The following is a 17,339-nucleotide window of genomic DNA, read 5'->3' as shown; positions in this document are numbered from 1 at the left end:
GGAGCCTCCAAAAAGGGCCTAGTCCTTCAAGAGCAAAGACAACCCATTGCCCAAGTCAACCAATTCCCCAAAGCAAATCGGTAGGATTTTGGGCATTTCACCTTCTACAGTACACAATACAATTAAAAGATTCAAGGAATCTGGTGAAATCTCAGTGCGTAAAGGGCAAGGCCGAAAACCACTTCTGAATGCATGTGATCTCTGATCCCTCAGAAGTTGCTGTCTTAAAAACCGTCATGAGTCTATAATGCATATACTGCTCAGGAATATTTTGGTAAACCTTTATCAGTGAACACCATTTGCTGCTGTCAAGTCAAGGCTTTACTATGCAAAGCAGAATCCATACATCAACACTGTCCAGAACTGCCACCGACTTCTCTGGGCTTGGTCTCATATGAGATGGACAGTAGCACAGGGGAATTGTGTTTTGTAATCCGATGAGTCAACATTTCAAATAGTTTTTAGACAAAACAGCCACTCTGTTCTCCGGGCCAAAGAGGAAAAGGACCATCCAAGTTATAAGCGTCACGTCCAAAAGCCAGTGTCTGTCATGGTATGGGGTGTGTCAGTGCCCATGGCATGGGTAATGCACATCTGTGAGGGCACAATTAATGTAGAAAGATATGTACACATTTTGGAGCAACATATGCTGCCATCCAGCAGGACAATGCCAAACCACATTCTGCCCAGATTACAAGTGCATGGTTGCGTAAGCAGACCTACTAAAGCCATATTGGCATTGGTATTTACAGTGTCCTTCACTAATATTGGAACCATTGGTAAATATGAGCAAAGAAGGCTGTGAAAAATTGTCTTTATTAACCTTTTGATCTGTTATTTTAAAAAATACACACAAATTATCTGATCTCATGGATATCAAACAGTTGCAAACACAACACAGGTTTATCAAAAAAAAAATCTTTGTTAAATATAGGTGTGTCACAGTCATATAAATATGAGGTAACACATAGGCCAAATTCCCTTAGTCATTAAAGTCATATTACTCCCTTAGTCACTAAAATAGCAGAACAGCATCGATTTCCATCCACACCTGTCAGCCAGGAACTTGAATCTGAGGCTATCATGACCACAGACTCACCAAAACTGGACAGTTGAAGACTGGAAAAAGACCAGGTGATTTTTGTTTCTAATTTTCAACTGTCCAGTTTGGGTGAGTCTGTGCCCATGATATTCATGTAAAATTCATGTAAATATTTCAAAGATTCTACTTTTCACTCAAGTTGTTGTCAATAATTTGTAATGAAAATTATTGTATTAAATTAGAACAGAATGCAAAATATAAGCATTTTCACTAGTGGCCTCAGACTTTAAAACTCACTGCATTTAGGCTAACAACAGCATTTTAACATCTTTTGGTAAAGGGTGTGTTTTTAAGACTACTTCAAAAAGTCCTTTCTGATGTTACCTTTGAATATCACATTTGCAATGATGCTCTTAATATTGGGTTTTAAAGTAGTGTGTAAGATTTGGAAGGAGCATACAGCATTGTTATAGGAAACATTATTTATTAGTGGTGCTTGAAAAGCACTACTAGTGTTCTCTTGCATACTTACCACCCTACAAGACTGGCTCTAAAAAGTATTGGCACCCTTCACGACCAGCTCTAAAAGTATTGCCTCCATACACGTCCGACTGGCGCCCGATTTGTCCTGCTCTAAAAAGTATTGCCGCCCTACATGACCGGCTCTAAAATTATTGCCTCCATACACGTCCGGCTCTAAACGGTATTGGCGCCCAATCTGTCCAGCTCTAAAAAGTATTGGCGCCCTATCCATCTGGCTCTCAAAAGTATTGGCGCCCTACGCGGTCGGCTCGGATGGTACTGGCGCCCTATGCGTCCGGCTCTAAAAAGTATCAGCGCCCGGTCTGACCGGCTCTCGAAAGTATTGGTGCCCTACGTGGCCAGCTCTCGAAAGTATTGAAGCACCATTCACATTTTCTTCAGGAAATGTACCAGTCTAGTTATTATTATTATTATTATTATTATTATTATTATTATTAGTGGTGTTTGAAAAGCACTACTATTGTTATCCTGCATACCTAACCCTCTTACCCCTTAGTTCCCACAGTATTATGTCCCACAACCCTATATTCCCCATAGAAACAGCACGCCAACCCTGAGTTCCCAGGCCAAAATTGGCCCCAAAATCAACATTTTAATTTGAACATTTTTAGGCCTTGAAACAACTTATAATGTATTTGTGTAATATTACTTTGAAAATGAAGCCGTTCAGTGTTTTTACTCCACTTAGAGCACAATTCTTAACTAGAGAAATGACGAAAAATGCTCGCTAAAATCCTTATACTCATTTAGAAGTACCATACGAGCATCAGCGTGGTCAATGCCTTTGAATAAATTCAAGTAAACAATAAATAAATAAATAAATGCATTTTAGCGCCAAAAGTCAAGTTTCTGGTGATAATCAGACCAGCAGGTAGTGTTTTCACGAATGCACAGAAATGGTCCCTTTATGACTCCAGACCCCTGCAGTGTCACTCGCACTGGTTGATGCTGAAGATGAAGACAGATCAGGGTCTGAATCAGGAGAGTTTGCGTCTCTATCAGTTTCGGTTTCGGTTTCAACATCGCCTGAACTTTCACTGCTGTCACTATCTAGAATCCTTGCTCTCGCCTGTGTAACTGTGTATGTTTTCTTTTTTTTTTCTTCACTGTTTTAGATGTACCTGTGTTCACTGTTGGTGTAACTTTAGCTGGAACACGATTAGCTTTTCGCTTTGGCATTTTTAGTTCACTTCTACTATTACACCAATATTCACGCTTGGATCTTCTTTGTAATGCCGGCGTAATAACGTAATCACGTCGTGACGTCATCAACCTTCCGGGTTAAAAAATAATAATTAAATAAGTAAGGAATCATAGCAGAGTAATGCCGGTACACTGGCCTTACGGGGATAACGTTTACACTGTAAAGCCGCTATATCGGCCTTACGGGTATTTGGCATAGACGAACAAGCTGGTATATCGTCCTTACGGGAATAGATCAAAGACGAACAAGCCGGTTTTTCGGACATACGGGGTAAGAGGGTGAATAGTGGTGCTTGAAAAGCACTACTATTGTTATTGTGCATAATTATTATTATTATTATTAGTAGTAGTAGTAGTAGTGGAGCTTGAAAAGCATTATTATTATTATTATTATTATTCCACTTTTTTGGCGCTTAAATAGTCCTGCACCGTTTGTCAGAATTCCACGGTTGAGGAGTCAAATTGATCGGCTTATTGAGGCAGTTGTTGTTTAGCGGTTAAGGCTCTGGGTTACTGATTGGAAGGTCGGGGATTCAAGCCCCAGCACTGCCAAGCTGCCACTGTTGGGACCTTGAGCAAGGCCCTTAACCCTCTCTGCTCCAGGGGCGCTGTATCATGGCTGACCCTGCGCTCTGACCCCAGCTTCCTAACATGCTGGGGTATGCGACGAAAAGAATTTCACTGTGCTATAATGTATATGTGACCAATAAAGACTCATTATCATTATTGCGAAAAGCGTAGGGTGCCAATGCCTTTCATAAGCGATTGGAATGTCGGCATTCCCGGTACGGAAGCTCAAAGTCGGAAAATTTCCCATAGACATGCACTGAGTTGCGAAAGAATTGGCGCCATACAAGTCCGGCTCTAAAAAGTATTGCCGCCTGATTTGTCTGGCTCTCAGAAGTATTGGCACCCCGCATGGCTGGCTCTCCAAAGTATTTTCGCCCTCCATATCCTGCTCTAAAAAGTATAGCTGCACTAAACGTCTGTCTCTCAAAAGTATTGGCGCCCTGTGCCTCCGGCTCTCGAAAGTATTGGCGCCCGACACCGTCGGCTCTCGAATGTATTGGTGCCTGATGCCAATGGCTCTCAAAAGTTTTGGCACCCTTTCTGTCTGGCTCTCAATAGTATTGGCACCCTTCATGTCCGGTACTCAGAAGTATTGGCGCCCTTAGCGGCCGGCTCTCAAAAGTATTCGCATTATTATTATTATTGGCAGTATTTTGCCACGGCAAGCACCACTCACATTTTCTTCAGGAAATATACCGTTCTAGTTATAATTAGTGGTGCTTGAAAAGTACTACTATTGTTATTCGGCATACTTATTATTATTATTATAACGATTATTATTTGTGGTGCTTGAAAAGCACTACTATTGTTATTCGGCATACTTATTATAATTATAATTATTCTTCTTCCACTTTTTTTCGGCGCGTAACTAGTCCCGCACCGTTTGTCAGAGATCGACGGTTGAGGTGTCAAAGCGATCGACTTATTGAGGAGAGGTGTGCTATGACTTTTGGAAGCGATCAGAATGTCGGCATTCTCGGTACGGAAGCTCAAATTCTGAAAATTTCCCATAGACTTGCATTGCGTTGCGAAAGTATTTGCCCTCTAAACAGAAAGCTGTAAAAGTATGCCTCGGTACACATTCGGCTGTAAAATGGATTTGGCGCCCGATCTGTTCAGCTCTCAGAAGTATTGGCACCCTATCTCGCTGGCTCTCAAAAGTATTGGCGCCCTTGACGGTCGGCTCTGAAACGTATTGGCGCAGTACACGGCCAGCTCTAACAGTGTTGGCGCCCTATCTGTCTGGCTCTTGGAAATATTGGCACCCTATCTGGCTGGCTCTCAAAATATTGGCACCCCGCATGGACAGCTCTCAATAATACTGGAGCCCTTGATGGTCAGCTCTAAAAAGTATTGGCGCACTACATGGCCAGCTCTAACAGTGCTGGCGCCCTAACTGTCCGGCTCTCAAAAGTATTGGCGCCCTACGCATCCGGCTCTCGAAAGTATTGTCGCCCGACACGTCAGGCACTCAAAAGTATTGGCACCGTACGCGTCCGGCACTCGAAAGTATTGGCGCCCTACGCGTCCGGCTCTCGAAAGTATTGGCGCCCGACGTGTCCGGCACTCAAAAGTATTGGTGCCCTACACGTCCGGCTCTCGAAAGTATTGGTGCCCTATCCGAATTTCGCCACGCAAGCACCACTCACATTTTCTTCAGGAAATGTACCGTTCTAGTTATTCTTCTTCTTCCCCTTTTTTTCGGCGCATAACCCGCACCATTTGTCAGAGATCGACGAGTGAGGTGTCAAATCGATCGGCTTGTTGAGGAGAGGTGTGCTATGACTTTTGGAAGCGATCGGAATCTCGGCATTACCGGTACGGAAGCTCAAATTCGGAAAATTTCCCATAGACTTGCATTGAGTTTCGAAAGTATTAGCCCTCTAAACAGAAAGCTCTAAAAGTTTTGCCTTTGTACACATTCGGCTCTAAAATGTATTGGCACACGATCTGTTCGGCTCTCAGAAGTATTGGCACCCTATCTGGCCAGCTCTCAAAAGTATTGGCACCCCGCACGGCCAGCTCTAACAGTGCTGCCGCCCTATCTGTCCGGCTCTTGAAAGTATTGGCGCCCTACTCTGTCAGCTCTCGAAGGTATTTTTGAGGAGAGGTGTGCTATGAGCTATGTTTAAAAGTATTACCTCCGTACACATTCGGCTCAATAAAATGTATTGCCGCCTGATCTGTCTGCCTCTAAAAAGTATTGGCACCCTGTCTGCCCGGCGTTCGAAAGTATTGGCACCCTACACGGTCAGCACTAAAAGTGTTGGCGCCCTACACAGTCGGCTCTAAAAAGCATTGCTGCCCTACAATGCCGTCTGTAAACAGTATAGGCTGCCTGTCTGACCAGCTCTCAAAAGTATTGGCACCCCGTCCCAGTTTCGCCACAGCAAGCACCACTCACATTTTCTTCAGGAAAAGGTCCGGTCTAGTTATTTTTATTATTGCTAAAAGACACATTTATATTAAAGATGTCAAGCATAATAGTCAGAAAGCATGCAGTAAATAAATGACCAGACAAACTCCTGTCTGTTAGATAAACAAAATGTATAGCCAAGCTACAAGACAGGAACACTATTATCACTACATTTATTACATTTAAAGTGGTGAAAGTTTGTGAAGCCTTTAGAATTTTCTATATTTCTACATAAATATGACCTAAAACATCATCACATTTTCACACAAGTCCTAAACATAGACAAAGAGAACCAAATTAAACAAATGAGACAAAAATATTATACTTTGCCATTTATTTTTTAAGGAAAGTGATCCAATATTTCATATCCTGAACCTCTAGGATTTGCAGTTAATTTGACGGTGAAATTAGAGTCAGGTGTTTTCAATTCAATTGTTTTATTTGTATAGTGCTTTTAACAATGGACATTGTCCCAAAGCAGCTTTACAGAAATATATAAATTCAGGATATAGATTTTAAGTGTATGAATTTTTCCATAATGAGCAAGCCAGAGTTGACAGTGGCAAGGAAAAACTCCCTATGATGATATGAGGAAGAAACCTTGAGAGGAACCAAACTCAAAAGGGAACCCATCTTCATCTGGGTGACACCAGTTAGTGCAATTATAAATAAATCTATTCTATAAATGTGCTAATACTACATGAACAAATAGTGCTGTTGTGTAACCAGGAAATTCATTACAGTTTTTACATGAAGTCTGTTTTGTTAAACTTATCCACTGTTCACTGATGGAGACTTGAGTGCAAAACTGTTTCAGACAACTGCAGTGCTAAAGCTATCATAGCAGTTGTAGTTAAGTATAGCATAACTGTTCATATGAATTGAGGTCCAAAGCCATCTTTATGGTTTTTAAGTGGTACCATCCTCATCTCAATGAACTTTAGGCTGCACTATGTTGGGCCATCCTCAAGAGCAGCATGTGACTTCCAATTGATGAGAACTCCAACCAGAAGTAGGACATCATGATGGATCGGGCAGGTCCTTAGAGCAGAAAGGGTCGTGTGTAGCTTGACAGACAGAGAGAGGGAGAGATTAATTGGTATGTTTATAGTCCAGTAATGGTTAAGGACAATGTACTTTGTGTTAGTGCAAGCAGGGAATCCATCAAGACTAGCTATGACACCATGACTAGTAACTAGAAGGGAGAGCTAGAAGGTAACACAGACATGACGGTGCCCTGGGACACAAGGCCAGCCACTCCACTAACAACAAACCTGGGTTGTCAATCAATGGGACAATAATCAAGTGTGAGTGAGTGCCCTGTTTTTTTTTAAAACAGAAATCAATCAAAGTCTGATTTTCACAACACATGAACAAAGGAGATTTCTGAGGACCTCAGAAAAAGAGTTGTTATTGCTGGAAAAAGGTTACAAAACCATCCCTAAAGATTTCCACCACTCAGACAGATTGTGTACAAAAGGAGGACATTCAAGACCATTGTTACTCTCCCCAGGAGTGATTGAACAACAAAGATCCCTCCAAGACTAGGACGTGTAATAGTCTGCAAGGTCACAAAGGAACCCAGGGTAACATCTAAGCAACTAAAGGCCTTTCTCACATTGGTTAATGTTCATGAGTCCTCCAACAGGAGAACACTGAACAACAATGGTCTACATAGCAGGGTTGCAAAGAGAAAGCCACTGGTCTACAAAAAGAACATTGCTGCCCCTCTGCAGTTTGCTAAAGATCACGTGGACAAGCCAGAAGGCTGTTGGAAAAATAGGCAGATGAGACCAAAATAGAATTTTTGTTTTAAATGAGCATTATGATTGGAGAAAGGAAAACACTGCATTCCTGAAGAATGAAGAACCTTATCCAATCTATGAAACATGGTGCTGGTAGTATCATGGTTTGGGTGTATTTTGCTGCATCTGGATTGGGGCGGCTTGCCATCATTTATGGAACAACGAATTCTGAAGTATACTAGCAAATTCTAAAGGAAAATGTCAGGACATCTGTCCATGAGCTGAATCTCAAGAAAGTGGGTCATGCAGCAAGATAACGACCCTAAGCACACAAATTGTTCTACCAAAGAATGGTTAAAGAAGAATAAATTTAATATTTTGGAATGGCCAAATCAAAGTCCTGGCCTTCATGTGATTAAACCCACCAACATCCCAGAGTTGAAGCTGTTCAGGTTCACATACTTTTGCCACTCACAGGTTATGTAATATTGGATAATTTTCTTTAATACAGTTGTAATCAAAATTATTCAACCCCCATTGCAAATCAAGTTTATTGTCAAAATTTACAGACTATCAGCTGTTTGCAATGAACAAATCAAACAAAAGCAATTGAAATAGTTCAACACAACAAATGCGTCAAGTGGTTTCCCCAAATTCAACTGAAAATGCAACTTATCATTTTTCAGCTGAATTTGGCATTCATTGTGTTAAACAATTGCTTTTGTTTGATCTGTTCATTGCAAGTAGCTGAACGTCTGTAAATATTAACAATAAACCTGATTTGCAAATGGGGGTTGAATAATTTTGATTGCATCTGTAAATAAATGACCAAGTATAATATTTTTGTCTCATTTGTTTAATTTGGTTCTCTTTACCTACTTTTAGGACTTGCATGAAGATGTTTTAAGTCATATTTATGCAGAAATATAGAAAATCCTGAAGGGTTCACAAACTTTCAACTTTCACTGTAAACTCTGCAATATTGTGGGTGATTCATATAAAACAAATATAAGGCGCTTCAGCTTCAAATATGTTAAATACTTCCTGCAGCTTTGAAACTGTGAGAGGTTAAAGAATGAAAATGGTAGGACTGTAAATGGTCCTAAAGTTAAAAGGACAGGTGCTGATATATGCATGCTCTTATCCACAGTGACCCCTGATGCTGGGGAAGACCCAAAAGTAACCAGGGCCAAGTTCTTCATCCGGGATGAATTTTTGGTACGCTTTGCATACTTCCAAAAATGTTTGCTCATTTGTTTTTCAGTAATGTTTACTAAAGCTTGACTTGTCATTTTTTGTGTAATTATTTCAGTATGTGTGAGCTGTATGTTGACTTGCTTGTTAGAGTATTTACCATGTCTTTTGTATGAATTTATTCTTATTATTATCGTATTATTTTTTCTATTGTATTTTAGTCTTCTGTGTACCTTCATATACATTAAGTAGATAATGATACTTAAATATTTGTTTGGTCACTTTCCAAACTCTTTAAGTAATCTAGGATCTGTTATGCAATTCTGCAGAGGATCAGCACAGCAAGTGGTTCGGACAAACACTACTGCTACCCGCATTTCACCTGTGCCGTGGACACAGAGAATATCCGTCGTGTCTTCAATGATTGTCGTGACATCATCCAGAGGATGCATCTGCGCCAGTATGAGCTTTTGTGATTATCTGCCACAATCTGTCCATTCTCCAATCAGATCATTTCTTCTACACTCCCAGATTTCAGGAGGACTATGTGAACTACTGACAAGTGACAATGTTATGTAATTTTTTTCTCTACATTTCATGTTTTCCTCCACTTTATCTCCTTATTTATACAAGAGTGAGGGGTGTGTGTGTGTGTGTGTTTCCTGTATCTCTTCAGTCTTGAGTACTTTTAAGTTTGGTTTACTACTTTCTGTAGTTGGATGTGGACCAACCAACCCAATGGAAATCTGTGGTAACTTTAGTAAAGGAAGCCTGAACTTTGACATTTGCAGTCTTCTGAAGGTCTTTTAGGAGTAATTGACAAAGTGGTGGATAATGTACTTTTGCATCAGGTTCCTAAAATGTTGACCGGGAAGTGTGATTCACTATGTAGCACCGCTATATTTATTACTGTCTCTTTTCTCTTTAGTATCTTTTTATTGTGCTTTGCTTTTCTTTAATAAGTTTTGTGTCAGAGGTGCAATGTTGCAGGAATATGCAGGGGATTGGAATTGTTTAAATAGCACAGGCTAAGTGTAAACATGTTGGGTCACTGGACTTGAAGTCTTCTGCACCTCAGTACTTTCTACATAAGAAGACTGAGTGGCCAAGTGATAATTAATACCTCTCTTTGCATAGAGAGTTTCTTGTTGTGGAGATAGTATGTGTATACTATACTGTAAATACACATGCACACACACACACTATATATATGGGGGGGGGGGGGGGGGGTATTTTATTATGCTAAGGAACATGCAAGGTTGCTTTATCTTGCACATGCCTGCAAAATGTAATGTTATTTTGTACATCTTAATTGAAAAAGAAAAAAAAAAAACTTGTAGAAGCTCCTTGTGCCTTTGATTACAGCTGTACCTGTAAATGAGGATTTAGATATAAATACATTTCTGATGGCGCTATACAGCTTGATGTCAAATCTTAACCGCAGCACAGCCTGCTGATGGGGAATATCTCTTGCTCTCTCTCTATCAAAAAATGGAATCATATGGTCTTTAATAAAAAATGGAAATTAGGCAAAAAAAAAAAAAATCTTTAATACAATATGCAAACGTAACCACTTACTGATTGCTAAGTTCAAAATGGAATAATTTTTTTTCTTTCACTGAGTTTTATTTTCCCGTTCTAGAATTCTTGACAGCTTTAAAAATCATTGGAAAACACTAAGTGTCGGAACACTGAGCCTGCTGACATAGTAGGATGCATATTTTCAGACAAAATGCGTGTGTGAGGTTTGTACACAGGGATACAGCTGTAAATGTGTGTATGCATGTGTGTGCCTGCATGCATGTGTATACCCACATCCCCCTGTTGTGTTCAACCCAAGCTGTACATCAGCATTTTTATATTTATATATGTGTACATATACATTTATAAGGTTACAACAGAAATTATATTGTATAAACCTATATGTACAATTCTACATAGAAATGTGCGTGCCTATGCGTATACATATTTATGAATGTCTAGTGAGGTCGTATGCATAGCCATGGATCTAGGTAGGGTGTACTGTAGAAGGTTTAACTGTCCCTTAACCTTCAGTAACATGCAGACACTGATTGGCCATCCTCACAGCTAAAGAGTATCGCAGAGCCTGAGCCTTATCTGGCATGATTGCACAGTAAAATGTGAAAAGATACCAAGAGAGAATATGGTCAATCAAAATGGGATTATTTAATTTGTGTGGGAGAAAAATCATGTCTTCATTACTTACTTATAATATGTAATTACACTGATCATCATACCTGATTCATTGTTGTAAAAAAAAAAAAAATGCACCAACCATTTACTTTAAAAAAAATAAAATAAATAAAAAATATAAAAAATTAATTGTCAGAGGCAGCTTAACAGGGACCCTTAAAAAGGACCCTTTAATAGTTCTTTAGGTAGGTAAGAATTCTTATCTTCCTAAAAGGATTCTGCTTATAATCCTCTCTGATAGGAAAACAGTTATTGGGTTTTACATAGAACCCTCAGAGGCACAAAAGAACCCTTAAGAGTTCTATATTTCACCTTCTTTTCAAAGAGTGGATGCTTGTGAATGGAAGGTTGTAAATTCAAAGGCCAGACCTGCCATAGAGCCACTGTTGGGCCCTTACTGGGTGTAGGCTCCTTAATCCTCATCTGATCAGATATAAGCTTAATTTGTAATTCTGCAACACTTTTAAATGTTTAAGGGGGGAAAATCCTCATCTTACAGTTTTAATTTGTTAAAAACAAACAAACAAAAAATACTATCCAACAAAATGACCCATGGTCTTTTAGATTGTGGTCTTTGTTCATGTCACATTTTACCATAGCAGAGAAAATTCTGCAGTTCAGCTGGGAGAGTCTCTTGAATGAGCTCAAAGACAGAAAACTATATACTGTATGTGATTCCCCCAAATTAACCCAATAGTACAGCCCCAGAAGATGACTGTGCAGATGACGGAGACAGGCCACATGGGGTCGCAAAAGCTGTATGGCAAAATTGCAACAGTGGTAGATGAGCTAATTCTATTTCCTCTGAGGCTTCTCCATGTTCAAATATTGAGTGATAACTGACAGAGGTGAAAATACAAAACTCTGTGTCTGGCCTTAAAGGACTTAACATGTTTTGTTGATTTTAATTTTTACTTTATTTTATTTAAGTGGCACATTAGACCCATCATCTTTGTTTAGAATGGAAATGTCAGAAGAAATGTAATTTTCCAAATAAAATACCTCTAAAGGTGTTGGTGTGTTTTATTATTCAACCAGCACTGAAGAAGAATACACACATTATTAGTCAGATATACAGTAGATACTTTCTTTTATTGCCTTTGTTCCACATAAAACTACAGTTAAAGACATCACTTATTTGTTTATTTAAAAGAAAAAGAAAATGGCTTGGCCTGTAATTAGGGCAAAGTGGAATTTTAAATGTAAACCATTTAGAAGACCAATTAATGCAAAACACCAATACAATACTCTATTAGGTCAAGTTGACATCACAGTATAAAAGAATTTGCATATATAAATATACATTTATAGATGTAACAATAGTATTTGCAGTATCTAAAATTCTCTCTTAGGTACATCAGTGCTCAGTTTCCTGAAAGCATGGACATTAGTATGTGTGTGTGTTTCACAAAGACTTTTTCTTGCCCAAAAGACTGTTTACTATATGCAGTGCTCCTTGGAAGGGACGCAGATGCACAAGTATAATCAGCACAGTTACAACCGCACTGCTGCAATATACTGCTATAATACTGCTCTCCTCTGGCAGGAAACACTTAGACAGTGCAAAATCAGATGTCGAAAAGGTGCCCTATACACAAAAACACACACATGGAAACGTGGGGGGGGGCAAATACATATGATACAGAAAGGATTATATACAAGGCAAATTCATGCAGTTGTCTAATCAGCCAATCATGCAGATAAAAGTCAAAGCTTCAGTTAAGATTCACATCAAACAACAGAGTGAAGAAAGTGTGGTCTCTGTGACTTTAACTGTGATATGGTTGTTGGTGCCAGATTGGTTGGTTTGAGTATTTCAGAAACTGCAGATCTCCTGGGATTTACACACACACACACCTCTAAAGTTTACAAAGAATGGTGAGAAAAACAAAAAAGCCATCCTGTTTGCAGAGGGTCTGCCAGCTGAAACACCTTGCTGAAGACAGAGAGCAGAGGGAAATGACCAGACTGGTTTGAGATAACAGGAAGTCCATACTCAGATAAGCACTCTTTACAACTGTAGTAAGCAAAAAAGCATCTCAGAATGCACAACTTCAAGCAAAAAAGCATCTCAGAATGCACAACTTCAAGCAAAAACCTTGAGGTGGACGGGATATAACAGCATGAAGAGCACATCAGGTTCCACTCTTGTCAGCCAAGAACAAGAATCTGAGGCTATCATGACCACAGACTCACAGAATGTGGACAGCTGAAGACTGGAAAAAGATCAGGCTTGTGTCCAAAAGTGCATACTGAATTTGATGCAGTATCAACTGCATGGTCATTGAAACAGTACATAATAATCAGTGTGTGTGTAGTATGAATACAATCCCAGACATACTACATCCGCCATGTTGGCATCGTCTTGTGACTTTCGAAGTCAATCTAACACAAAAATCTTAAAGGTTTCCTGCTTAAACCTTCAACAAGTTAACAATTTATTAGGGTAATGTTAAACAAGTCCTGTTTAACCAAGGTTTAATACTTAAAAAGGGCAGACAGGATGTCTGGAGATTTTTTTTCTCTGAACTCATCCGCACCAGTCCCGTTGCATTATGGGATTTTTGACCCACATAGTGTCCATTGGTTTCATACTGCAAAATCTCGCTGGAAGCAGTTCATCATTCGGGTATTTCTTGTCTACTGTTTCTCACCTACTGAGAATTCGGACATACTACCCCTTTGGTGTACTGCTTTTAACCTACTGTGTAGTAGGGTAGTACGCGATTTCGGACACAGACCAGGTGATTCTCAATGTGGTCTTCTGCTGTTGTAGCCTATCCACCTCCAAGGTTCGATGTTTTGTGCATGCTGAGATGCTTTTTGGATCACCACGGTTGAACAGACATCCAGTAACTATTTGAGTTACTGGCAGCTCAAACCAATTTGGCCAATTTCCTCTGATCTCCCTTATCAACAAGGCATTTCCACCCACAGAACCATCACTCAAATCACTGTTTTAGGCACAATTCTGAGCAAACTCTTGAGACTAATGTGTGTGAAATTCCCAGGAGATCAGCATTTTCTGAAATACTCAGATCAGCCCTTCTGACCATGTTTTTTCTTCCTTGGATGTGAACATTAACTGAAGCGCTTGAACCATATCTGCATGATTTTCTGCTGCCACAAGATTGGCTGTTTGGATAACTGCATGAATGTGCAGGTGTACGGGTGCTCCTAAAAGTGGATAATGAGTATATTGTGTGTAATTTCATGGTTACCAGGATGAAGCTGGGGTTGTTGCGGTTCCTCCAGCTGAAAGATGGAACGCTGATCTCCAGGAAACGATTCTCATGGAAAACCTCACAGCTGCTGTGGGTGTGGCCACTCAGAATGAGGCGTGGTTGGAACCACCACAGTAGCTGAGCATTAGAGAAGAAAGCTGTTTTTATTTCAAATGCTCTGGAGATTGATTCAAAGGAAGCACAACCCCTGACACGCATTTCAAACGTCATACAAGGAAAAAATTTAACTCAACAACAACTAGGTTTATCTATATTAATAAAAAATTCTTATAAGGGGTATAAGAGCTTAACTTTGCCTATACCATAACAAAAACAAAAAAATAAGAATTTGCTTTTTGTTTATTACAAAACACACAGCATTACATAAAGTTACCAGTCATCTTTATTGTTAAAAATATTTCTTCATAACATAGGAATCCAGAGTCTTTAGATAGAACCCACAATGGTGTTGCATGATCCATCAAAAACTGCACTTTATCATTGTGACCGCCAGATGCCACTAGCGCTCACAGTGTTGAAATGTTTCTAGTAATAATCCATTCTTAAATAGATTTGGGAGGAAAGCTTCACTGGTCAGGAAAACTTCATTTTGCCTAATATTATTTAGGCTACAGTTGACAACAATAGCCATCTAATAATATTTTATCAGATTAACTTACATTTTGGAGTTTGTTATATTCCAGAAAGATCTGGAGAGTTTTCTGGAGACACTATCAGAATCAACAATATTAAAAGTATTCACAGCGCTTCACTTTTTCAATTCAATTCAATTTTATTTGTATAGCGCTTTTTACAATAGACATTGTCTCAAAGCAGCTTTACAGAAATATCAACATGGTATACAGATATTAAAGGTGTGAATTTATCCCAACTGAGCAAGCCACTGAGTGGCGACGATGGCAAGGAAAAACTCCCTAAGATGTTCCACATTTTTTCCACATTTTATGTTACAGCCTTATTCCAAAATGGATTAAATTCATTATTTTCCTCAAAATTCTACAAACAATACCCCATAATGACAATGTGAAAGAAGATTGCTTGAAATCTTTGCAAATTTATTAAAAATAAAAAACAAAAAAAGCACATGTACATAAGTATTTACAGCCTTGCTCATTACTTTGTTGAAGCACCTTTGGCACCAATTACAGCCTCAAGTCTTGTTGAGTATGATTCTACAAGCTTGGCACACCTATTTTTGGGCAGTTTCTCCCATTCCTCTTTGCGGGACCTCTCAAGCGCCATCAAGTTGGATGGGGAACATCAGTGCACAGCCATTTTCAGATCTCTCCAGAGATATTCAAGCGGGTTCAAGTATGGGCTCTGGCTCGACCACTCAAGGACATTCACAGAGTTGTCCTGTAGCCACTCCTTTGTTATCTTGGCTGTGTCCTTGTCCTGTTGGAAGATGAACCTTCACCCCAGTCTGAGGTCCAGAGCGCTCTGGAGCCGGTTTTCATCAAGGAAGTCTGTACATTGCTGCATTCATCTTTCTCTCGATCCTAACTAGTGTCCCAGTTCCTGCCGCTGAAAAACATCCCCACAACATGATGCTGCCACCACCATGCTTTATTGTAGGGGTGGTATTGGCCAGGTGATGAGTGGTGCCTGGTTTCCTCCAGACATGACCATTCAGGCCAAAGAGTTCAATCTTTGGTCTGAGAGACCTTCAGGTGCCTTTTGGCAAACTCCAGGTGAGCTGTCATGTGCCTTTTACTGAGGAGTGGCTTCCATCTGGCCACTCTACCATACAGTCCTGATTGGTGGAGTGCTGCAGAAATGGTTGTTCTTCTGGAATGTTCTCCTCTCTCCACAGAGACACGCTGGAGCTCTGTCGGAGTGACCATTGGGTTTTTGGTCACCTCCCTGTCTAAGGCCCTTCTCCCCTGATCGCTCAGTTTGGCCGGGCGGTCAGCTCTAGGAAGAGTCCTGGTGGTTCCAAACTTCTTCCATTTACGGATGATGGAGGCCACTGTGCTCATTGGGACCTTCAATGCTGCAGAAATGTTTCTGTACCCTTCCCCAGATCTGTGCCTTGATACAATCCTGTCTCAGAGGCCAACAGACAATTCCTTGGACTTCATGGCTTGGTTTGTGCTCTGACATGCATTGTTAACTGTGGGACCTTATATAGACAGGTGTGTACCTTTCCAAATCATGTCCAATCAACTGAATTTACCACAGGTGGACTCCAATCAAGTTGTAGAAACATCTCAAGGATGATCGGTAGAAACGGGATGCACTGGAGATCAATTTTGAGTGTCATGGCAAAGGCTGTGAATACTTATGTACATGTGCTTTTTTTGTTGTTTTTAATAAATTTGCAAAGATTTCAAACAAACTTCTTTCATGTCGTCATTACGGAGTCTTGTTTGTAGAATTTTGAGGAAAATAATGAATTTAGTCCAATTTGGAATAAGGCTGTAACATAACAAAAAAGTGAAGCACTGTGAATACTTTCCAGATGCACTGTACCTTTTGCAATTGGTCTCATCAGACCATAACACATTTTGCTACATGGTTTGGGGTGATTTATTTGGGCGTGTATGTTTTTTTTTGTGAGAATGGGCTTCCGTTTAACCACTCAACACCATAGCCCATACGTGTAAGAAATATGAGAGCTTGTTGTCACATGCAGAGAGCAATCAGTACTTGGCAGATATTCCTGCAGTTCCTTTAATGTTGCCATAAGTTTCTTGGCAGCCTCCCTAGTATGTTTGTGTCTTGACCTTTTATAAATTTTGGAGGAACGTCCTGTTCTTGGTGATGTCACTGTGGTGTTCAATTTTCTCTATTTGTTGATGATGGCCTTTACAGTGTTCCATAGTATATCTAATTGTTTGGAAATTCTTTTATACCCCTCTCCTGATTGATGCCTTTCAACAAGTGAGATACCATGCATGCTTTGTAAGCTCTTTGCAGACCTTAACTTCAGCATATTGGTGAAACCAAGATGATGTGAAGAAAATCCAACAGAAACAGCTGGTGTATTTTGGGGGTTAACCAGAATAATTTCATTGATGACAGCTGTATGATTATTACTTTTGAACATGAGGTTGAATGCGAACACAGCCACATCCCTAATTATAAGAGTACGCATACTTATGCAACCAGTTTATTGCAACTTTTTTATTTTTCCCTAAAATGTTTGATTGTTTTTCACTTAATTT

The 17,339-nt window shown here is 39.8% G+C and overlaps 2 protein-coding genes across 10 annotated transcripts in view; one reads left to right on the top strand and one right to left on the bottom strand.

Moving 5' to 3' along the window:
• Nucleotides 1-11,940, top strand: part of gnal (guanine nucleotide binding protein (G protein), alpha activating activity polypeptide, olfactory type) — a 108,707-nt gene extending 96,767 nt beyond the window's left edge. Inside the window, exons 11-12 of the mRNA XM_017452842.3 lie at nt 8,670-8,737; nt 9,043-11,940. Coding sequence (XP_017308331.1) covers nt 8,670-8,737; nt 9,043-9,189 — 215 coding nt within the window. The 3' untranslated portion in view covers nt 9,190-11,940. The remainder of the gene's footprint in view (nt 1-8,669; nt 8,738-9,042) is intronic.
• Nucleotides 6,403-17,339, bottom strand: part of mppe1 (metallophosphoesterase 1) — a 40,117-nt gene continuing 29,180 nt past the window's right edge. For 8 of the 9 annotated variants that reach the window (XM_053674680.1, XM_053674681.1, XM_053674677.1 and 5 more), the window contains 2 exon segments: nt 14,149-14,289; nt 12,001-12,515 (listed from right to left, as the gene is read on the bottom strand). In XM_053674680.1, the coding sequence (XP_053530655.1) occupies nt 12,333-12,515; nt 14,149-14,289 (324 nt within the window). In that variant the 3' untranslated portion in view covers nt 12,001-12,332. 9 annotated transcript variants of the gene reach the window in all.

Source organism: Ictalurus punctatus, chromosome 23 (assembly GCF_001660625.3).
Source record: "Ictalurus punctatus breed USDA103 chromosome 23, Coco_2.0, whole genome shotgun sequence".
In the NCBI taxonomy this organism is placed as follows: Eukaryota; Metazoa; Chordata; class Actinopteri; order Siluriformes; family Ictaluridae; genus Ictalurus; species Ictalurus punctatus.
Note: the sequence above shows the minus strand (reverse complement) of the source record. Positions and strands in the feature narration are given on the sequence as shown.